The sequence below is a fragment of the Humulus lupulus genome, chromosome 8 (genome assembly GCF_963169125.1).
Source record: "Humulus lupulus chromosome 8, drHumLupu1.1, whole genome shotgun sequence".
Taxonomy (NCBI): domain Eukaryota; kingdom Viridiplantae; phylum Streptophyta; class Magnoliopsida; order Rosales; family Cannabaceae; genus Humulus; species Humulus lupulus.
In genome coordinates this window covers 70612703-70622339 of record NC_084800.1, presented here as the reverse complement: position 1 = coordinate 70622339, position 9637 = coordinate 70612703, and the positions used below count along the sequence as shown (strand labels likewise).

The 9637-nt window shown below is 32.5% G+C and overlaps 1 protein-coding gene across 1 annotated transcript; it reads right to left on the bottom strand.

The window, feature by feature from the left end:
- Positions 1-4660: 4660 nt before the first annotated feature.
- LOC133797733 (transcription repressor OFP13) lies at positions 4661-5972 on the bottom strand. Its single transcript, XM_062235750.1, has one exon. It carries the CDS (start codon positions 5736-5738, stop codon positions 4824-4826), a length of 915 nt encoding a protein of 304 aa, XP_062091734.1. The 5' UTR covers positions 5739-5972; the 3' UTR covers positions 4661-4823.
- Between the last annotated feature and the right edge of the window lie 3665 nt (positions 5973-9637).

The window sequence follows — 9637 nt, the reverse complement described above, 5'->3', positions numbered from 1 at the left end:
TCACAATGAGATCCATACTTGACTTGGAGTGAGTCAATGGGTATTTAGCACATTACCAGGATATTGGGTAATGGGAATAAATATTTGATGATAAATTGGGAGTTAGTGAGATTAGGGGGAAATTCTGTGAATTTTGACTATTTTACCCACATGGGCGTTTTCGGGACCCCGAGCATTAGGATTTGCTTGAGGTTACTTAAGCTTGACGTAACCTGTCAGAATTATAAAGAAAGTTCCAAACGTTCTCTCTCCCTCCCATTCCTTTTTCGACACCCGTTTGTATTTTCGAAGAAAACTTGAGTTTTAGGACTCGGATTCAAGCAAGGATCAAGGCATAGCGATTCTAGGAAAGATGAGAAGCTTATTAGCCGAAGGATTTATTTGGGAAATGACTCAATCGGAGGTAATCCAAGTTTTGAGTTCTAAGTTTTTAAGGTTTTTAAGCTTTGATTGGATTTTATGTTTTGATGAGTTTTTGGATGAATTGAGGCTTGGGTTTTATTGGTGTTGGATAATTGGGATGTTTAGGAACTTTGATTTTGGGATTTTGATATGTTTGGGTAGGTTTTTGGAAGGATTTAAATCGAACGAAATGGCTGGTTTCGTGGTCAAGTCGCGACCTTAGTCTAGCAAGTCGCGACTTGGATGAAGCCAAAAGCTAGGAGGAGGAAGCCTAGGGGGCGCGCCGCGACCCAAGAGGGGTCAAGTCGCGGCCCACCCTAATGCCCAGGCAAGGGGCTCTCTGACTTGGGGCAAGTCGCGACTCACTAGGCCAAGTCGCGATCGGCTTGGGAATTTTTGCCTAGATTTGGTTTTCAATCGTGGGAACTTAACTCTAAGGGTCTGAGATCGTTCCTACTACCCAGTTGAGTAGGATTCGACGTCTCAGAGGCTTGGGTTGGGTCTGGAAGTATTTATTTACTCATTTTTTATGAAGTTTTATATTATGGTTGTGACTAGGTTATTGCTAGAGGCTTGGAAACAGGATCGTGCTTGTGGCTCATTTATTGGTAGCCTATGCTTGGACCAAAGGTAAGAAAACTGCACCCAGTATGTAATGCATGTGATGCATAAGATACATGTGATTAGGATATGCCATGAATGTAGAATATGAGATTGAGCAGAACTTGAGTATCTGTAAATGCGTGTGACCATAATTATGCTAGCGAATGTTGAGTAAGCATGTTGAATGCCTTATATTTGAATATTTGACATATGATATATGCCTGGGTGCATTGCTTATTTGTGAGTGGTACTGACTCATTAGTCAGAAACGACATGAGTCGTATGGAATTGACCTATGAGTCAAGAGCGGCATAAGCGTATTGAACGCAGATCTGAAATGATTAGATCTAATCAACATAAGCATTAAATACTTGACCAACCCCAATTTCGATGAAAACTAAAGCGCTTGTCTAGTCTAAAGGCTAGTTACTTAGAGTCAGGGCCAAAAGGCTCAGGTGACTATAACGTCAGGTGGCTTAGGGTGCAGAGCCCAAGTGTGTGACTCATTAGTCACTTATCTGATTAGAGTGCAGAGCTCAAGTGCGAGACTCATTAGTCACTTATTTGATTAGGGTGCGGAGCCCAGGCGCATGACTCATTAGTCACTTATCTGACTAGGGTGCAGAGCCCAAGTGTGTGACTCAGTAGTCACCTATACAGTGTGTGACTCATTAGTCACCTATTCAAATATGGACTCAATAGTCATCTATACAGGGTGCAGAGCTCCGTAATCATTTATTTGGACTTGCTTGCATGCATGAATATAGCTATTATTGCTAGGCATGCCTATTATGATTCAGTGACATGTTATTACTTGTTCATGAGCATATTGAGTTTTCTTGCTGAGCTTCGGCTCACGAGTGCTTTGTGGTGCAGGTAAAGGCAAAAGAAAGCTGGACCATCCTTGAGTTGGAGAGCTTAGGTGACAATGTGTACATATGCGGCTGCTCGACCACCACGGCCGAGGCTTTAAAGAGGAACTAGGGTTAAACCCTATTTTTCCGCTTAGGTCGGCTGGTTGTAAATCTTTTATTGTAATTAACCTTTAAAATATATTTTTGAGATCCCAATGTATATAGTAAACGTTTTAGTGAAACGTTGTATCTTTAACTAAAAATTTTAACCCTAAATCATTAATCACATTTAATTACACGATTATGGCCAAATGACTTGTCTAGCGAGTTTAGCACTGTTTAAAATGCACACCGTAACGGTCCCTAGGTAGTAGGGCGTTATAGAAGCTGATAAGACAAGTAACATTTATTAATTCAATTTGTAAAAGAAAAAAACTATAATTGAAAAAAAAAATTATCAAAGAAACATATAACTAGTAAATATAAATCAATCAATATTAAAATTACCTAACAAAAAAATTAAAGAAATACTCTTTATAGTACTGATATTATCAACTAATATCCACTACGAAAGTAAAAAAATTAAAATCTCAATTTATCAAGAGAAACTTATCTTATAATTCCTGCCATCTTCCGAGTCCATCGAAATCTCATATTGTCTTACAAAAATGAAACAGAATAGAACAAAACATAATAGATACAAAACAACAAATTGTAGAATGAAGAAATTGAATCCCACCATAGGCACCAAAGGCCAAGACTATTGATTCTCAATCTCATAGGGCACAATTTGAATAACCTGAAAAATACCTAAAAACGTTAATTTTAATGTTGGTTTGAATAGAAAAAACTGATGCTAATAAAACTATAATTGAATTATAAAATAAATTAAAAAAGTTTAACGTCGGTTTATCGTGTTATTTTGAGATTTTGACTTATAATAAGTAATGTTTGTACCTTAACAACCATAAGAAACTTATTTTCTAGTAGTGCACTAGAAGGCTCGTTGCACGTGCAATGACCATGCTATAGTAAATTGTCTTATTTTGTGTGAATGTCAAGAAATAACTAGATATAATAAACCATAAAAAATTCTGTAGTTGAATTTAATTAATTGAATGTAAAACACATTATCTTCTATTATTTATTTTATTTGCATTAATAGGAACTTGCATGTTATAAAAACTTATGTTTATCAACCAAATGCCTTTTGCATTTTTTATTTTTATTTATATCTCTGCAGTATTTTTTTTTTTTTTTTTGAGAATTATATGTTACAAATTAAATATATTACAATGTAGTACATAATATGCTACGATGAACTCCAAAATTCTTTATTAAAATTTCCCAAGTTGAACATAACTTATCAGTGGAAATACTTCAACATGACCCTAGGAAGAAAAAATGTCGAACAACATGATCCTAGAGGGACCAGCAATACCACCATAGAAGAAGACATCAATTACTACCATTGTAGAGGACAATGTATAATATATATATACATAATAATATACCTTTTTTTTTGGCTTAGGTTTGAACCCAACCTTGGCTTTAATGACCAAGGCCCCACCACCCCACCCAAGAGTTACTTTTCAGTCTTCCATTGTGTTGTGACTAAAATGATCACAATTTATTTAGTAATGTAGATTTTGTATAAATAAGTGGCACTATCTTTTATATACTTTGAACAAGTTTAATCCCTATCTTTTAAAGATTAAGAAGAAACAAATATATATATATACATATATAATTTATATTGAGTATATATAGAGGAAAAAGGAAATAAACAAATTTATAAGGATATTCTTCTTCTACTACACCCCCAAAAAATGGGGATATATTTGGGAAATAAAAAAATCTATGAAATTTTTACTTATTCGTATTTAATTATGTGTATATACCAAATATATAAGATAAGTGCATTAGTATATATTTTTGACAATCCCTAAGAAGTCCCCATATCTTATATAACTTGTTACGTGCACATTTAGCTGTCACATGCCATGCACATTTGACTTTGTTACCCTAAAATTAGTTTCTTAGACTAAAAAAACAGGCAATGGCACACCATAATTGGTGGGTGAGAGAAAACATACCTTGAGTGATCCAATATGAACCATATACCAGCTCTATAATAATAATAATAATACATATCATATAATTGTTGTATATGACAATATTCTAAGAAGATTTGGGTTTATGTGGGAAGGGGCGAGAAAGTCTTATCATCTCATGTGAGCTGGCTCAGAAAGTGTAGTTATATGTTAGTATTGAAATGTCAGGGTCAGCCTTCCCAATGACCTTTTTTTTCTAACTTAGATACCCATTTTTTGTGGTGAATTGCAATTAATAATTGTCCCCCAATGCATGTACCGCCAGAGAAGGAGGAAGGAACTACTCGATTTTTCTTTTGCTTGTATGAAAATGAAACACATATACATTATTTATTCTTAGCTTAGGCCATAGATGTGTACGTATAAGATCAATCACAATATCACATTACTTAATAAATGAGCTTAATAATTGGTTGGTGTGCAATGTGCAATAATGCCGTTTGACTGTTTGAAAGAGCTATTACACACTATTAGGTACCTTTAATAAAAAAACAAAACGTTGTATCAGATTTGTGAATCGTTTTAATTTCGTTTAAGTAAATAATTTAACCCAAATGTTTCAAGACTTTATATGCTGCCAAATATATAAGACTAATTTAAGAAATAGTCAGGTATTATTAGTTACAGAACTTTGGTACGTACGTCATGTGGGAAGTAATGAACAAAGGATGTATATAAACTACCACAGAGAGAGTACATACCATTATAATATTATGTAATTAATTAGTTTCAGTTACATAATGAATCAATTGTAGTTATTATACAAATAATTAAGCCTACTAATTTACAAAAAAAAAAAAAGAAGCAAAAATAATAATGATCTAGTTAATTAGCGAATTAATGTCAATTTTTAGAGCGATAACTTCATTTCTTCCTCATCAATCTCATTAACAATCTCACCTCTAATATGATCAGAACAACACATTATCGAAGAAGAAGAATTTGAATTCGAATTGACTGAAAAACAAGAAACCGCCGAAGAGAAAGATGTCGCCGCTGCCGTCGTCATCGTCGTCGTAGTATGAGAATCTTTACAGCCACCAGAATCACCGTCGCCGCCGCCACCTCGGGTAGAGATATCAACGAGCAAATCAACAAAAGCTCCGACTATAAACCCATGATTGTTTTTTCCATTCACCCTCAAATACCATCCCAAAAGCTCTTCCAAACACTCCCAATCTTTAACTCCGTGGATCTCCACCATCTCCTCCATAGACCGCCGGAAATCCCCGTAAGGATCGTCGGACTCCATAGCCATCACCACGCTCTCCTTGTACGGGAGCACATCGCCGGAACCAGAACCACCGCAGCCGGAAGCACCAGAGCCAACATCGGAGTTAGTCTTCTCGAGAATTGAGCTGGTGTCGGAAGTTCCGGGCTCAAAGAAAAGCCGCTCCGAACGGGCAGCCCGGACGACGGTCTCTAACGACTCGCCAGCGAAGTACTCCTCCGACTCGGTAGAGAAGCTGGCGGACTCTGAGGAGTTGGTGAACCATGACTCGGGGGTCTCGACGACGGCTGCAGCGGCGGTGGAAGCGACGTCGTTTGAGTCAAAGAAGACGGAGTTGACGGTGCGGTATATGTCGTCGGAAAGGCGGAAGGAAATGGTCTTGGGGTGGTTGCAAGACGGCCACTGGCGCCACGTGTTGCCGTTATGTTTGTTGCTTTGTTGAGTATCGATTCCTCTGTTAGTGCCACTGCTAGTACTACTATTACTACTACTGGACTTGAACAGAAAAGTTGGGAGCTTCATTTTCTTGCCCATGTTTTGGACTGGAAAAATCCAAGAAATAATATATTATTTTGGATTAGGGTTTTGGGAGATTTTGATTGAAAGTTGGTTTTGATTTTGGTTCTTGGGTTGGTGTTGGTATTAATGAGATCCTATAACTAAGCATGCTCTAGAGAGAGAGAGAGTTGCAGAGAGAGTAGTGTTATATATGTATATATTTATAAATATTTAAAGAAGAGAGTACGTAGAGGAAGATGGGAAGGAAATGGGAGAAGTGGGACCTTTCATGTGTGTATTTATTATTTAGTTTATTATTTTTGTAGAATTTAATGTGATTTAATATATTCATCACTTTTGTCACCATCTATTTTTTCCATTCATTCATTATTTTTCTTTTTGTATTGAGTGTAAATTGTGCATATTTATTACAGCCTTCTCTTATTGGTAAAAGTTGTTTACCAAATATTCAAACTTATGGTTTGACCTACCTTAAAATATATGAATGTATGTGAGGATTTGACCAATTTATTTAGGAGTCCTAATACTAGTTTCACATGTTAATCACAATATTACTTAATTTAATTGCTCATTAAATTTATGAGATACACGTTTTCTCACTAATAGTCTTGCTCTTTAGATAATGGTTGAATGTGTCAAAGGTCAATTTTTACTACTAAAATATATATATTTATTAGTGTGTCAATTATGGTTACGAGTGTTTAGTTAGTTGATGAATTTAATGTGTTAATAATTTGGTCTGTTTCCTTATTATTATTATTATTATTATTATTATTATTATTATGTTAAATTGTTAATTACGATATAATAATTGAAAAGGGAGAAAGTGACATTTTATTTTCTAATAACAATTATTAGTTTTTAAGAAATAATTCGTCTAATCTGAAATAAGGATGTAATTTTTTTTCGACAAATAATGAATAAAGTTATCCGTCTCTAAACTATAGACTTTTTATTTGTTCCATCATTCAAAATTTAATAAATTAGTTATTTACTTAAATTTGTTCTCTCACGCATTCTCACTTAGATTTAAATATATTTTTATACATAAATATTAAGTTATCAAATTTTAAGTCCTGAAACAGGAAAGAAAAAAAAGTGTAATTTAAAGACTATTCCTAAATAACCAATATCATCATTAAATACTGTCCTCAAATATATAAATGAAAACGATCATGATTATTATTGCTTATCCTCACAAAAATAGTATTTAATGGGTTCACAGTATTAAGAAAAAACATTGCAAAAGAAAATGATGACAATAACTAGTAATGGAGCTGAGCAAAACTCATGTGAGGTATTTAAGAGAACGGTTGGATCACGCTTAGTTATACGTTCCAACACCCTTTTATTTATGACAAGTTAAGTTATAAAGTTAAAATCCGAGTGGTAGTAGGATAGACTCCCATTATTTATTGTGCATTGCTATAACACACCAATGATATTACTAATAATTATTAAATTTAAATACCTAAGTAAAACGAGATATTAAATTATAGCAATAATAATATAAGAATATTTTCTAATAGTGTATAAAATTAGTGATACATTGTTAAAATACAACACACTCCATACAAAAGAAAAATATACTCTAATAATGTGCTAATAGTGTTGAAATTCGACATTTATTAAAATTTGTACTAAATTTAACACATAATATAGCATGATGTATATTTTAAATCATCACAAATATTATATTTTTTTAATTGCTTTTATGTCATTTTTATTATTTTAATCATCATTAAATATTAGATTTTTTATCTTATTATTTTATTATTATCTTTAACTATTAGCATTACTCATTGTATATTTTTAATAAAATATCAAATCAACATTAATGAATTATTAATTTTTACATTTTGTATTCGAGCATAAAAATTTTCACAAGCATATCATATTTTTTCATGCCAAATAGTAATACTTACTACTTACTATATAAATACTTTTTTTTTTTTGAGAATACTATATACATACTTATACTATACCACAGTATCATCCCTTTTTGTTTCTTCTGCCTTCTCTTCCTCATTTTACCATATTATTATAATCACTCATACCCCTCGTGAGGCTCTCCAACAAAACGACAACAAAATTATTTACCTTACCCTAAACAATAAGAAAGATGCCAAATTTATTTTATTTAACCGTTTTTTTTCATAAATAATAATAAATAAAAGTCAATTATTTTAACGCATCTATTGTGTTACATATTATATATGTGTACAGCTCATACTTACATATAGTTAAGAGGGTACGGAAATATCTCTTGGACAATTGTTCTTTTTTTCTTCGGGGATATAAAATATGCATTAGTTGGGATGTGCCAACTGATAACACTAGTTTATCAATAATAATTTGTCTACTTGTATATGTTTTCTTGACAAATTGACTGAAATGATTTTTTGAGAAACTCTACCATGTAATTAAATCATAGGATATATAGGAAAGTATTAATACTTTAAAATTATATATAGTGCCCATTTTTAATTTTTATATGTTTACATATTCATCAGATTGTCATAAGAAAATAAATTTAGCAATCAAAATTACTAAGAAGATGTTTGTTTTGAGTAGTTGAGTTATTTTAGAAAGTGTAAAGGGACTTAAAATGTATGTAATATTAAACTCTTGTAGATAAAAGAGTTTACTTTATCTTCAAAATACATGTGAGGCTCACACAAATTATTAACTTTACTCCTTAAAATTTGAACAAAACATAAAAAAATGATTTAAGTTCTCATTCTCACTTTTACATTATCCCGTATCAAACACCCCCTAAGAGGTTTTTTGGCATTGTAACTGAAAACTATATTTTATATGGAAATCATTAAAAAAAAATTACTGGCAAAACTAATATTCACCCTTATGATGTGTATATATATATTTATTCCTAGAGTAAAAATGTAACCTTAACACTCCTCTCTATACATAATATTATAGCATATGAGCACGAGTAATGGCTTTGGTATTCTTTAAAGAATACAAGCCGTCCCATATGAACGGTTGACGGTTTCAAGTTCTTAATCAAAACATAAATTAAAAAGAACAGGTGAGAACAATACATAACTAATAAATACATTCCAATATTAATTTAATAATGAGAAAGTAAAAGGGACAAAACATAATGTTGGTAGTTCCAAAAACAGTGAGAGTTGATCCAACGGCTACCAATCCATTTGATGACATAAAAAATTAATGTAAGTAATAATAATAGGAATAAATTATATAAATATAGGTCATCTTGTTGGGGTTAGGAATTTTGGGACCATTGTCTTCACAAAAAAAAAAAAGTGTGGAATTGCCATGCAGTACTGAGAGCAGTAGTAGTAGCAGTAGATGTCTCTGCTTTTTTTCGGTTGATCCATCGGTCCAAATGGTACGTTGGAGTTTGAAATCCATGTGAGAATGGGCCCAATTAATTAGCTGTTTTTGTTGTACGAAAATCGTTCACCATGAGACTGAGAGTGACATTAGTGGGGTTCACTCCAACAAAATGTGAAGTAAGCCATTAAACAAATGCCAAAGCAGGTGGAGCCCTCACTCTCTTCTCTTCTCTTCTCTAATTTTTTTCTTTCTTTCTTTATATGTTTCAGATCCAGACCCAATCCATATATGAAGCCATATCATATAATTCTTAGTTAAAATTTTATTTTATTTTAAATTTATCACACAATAAAATTTTAAATTCTTATCATTCAAATTGATACATTTGTTTTTTTATACATATATTTTTCATTAATTGCTAAACTTGTTATATAATGACATGATTATCTTCTCAACTTAGATAATTATATACACACGCATGTCAAAATTTAGCGATTTATAGAATCTGCTAATAGTGATTTGTATAAAAATTCGAAGTACTTTTTTCAACAGATGAAAATCTTAAATTTTTTTATTATTGTTATTTTGTG

Bases quoted from the DNA above. Each gene is read 5' to 3' on its own strand.
- LOC133797733 (XM_062235750.1), bottom strand. From the start codon at position 5,738: ATGGGCAAGAAAATGAAGCTCCCAACTTTTCTGTTCAAGTCCAGTAGT.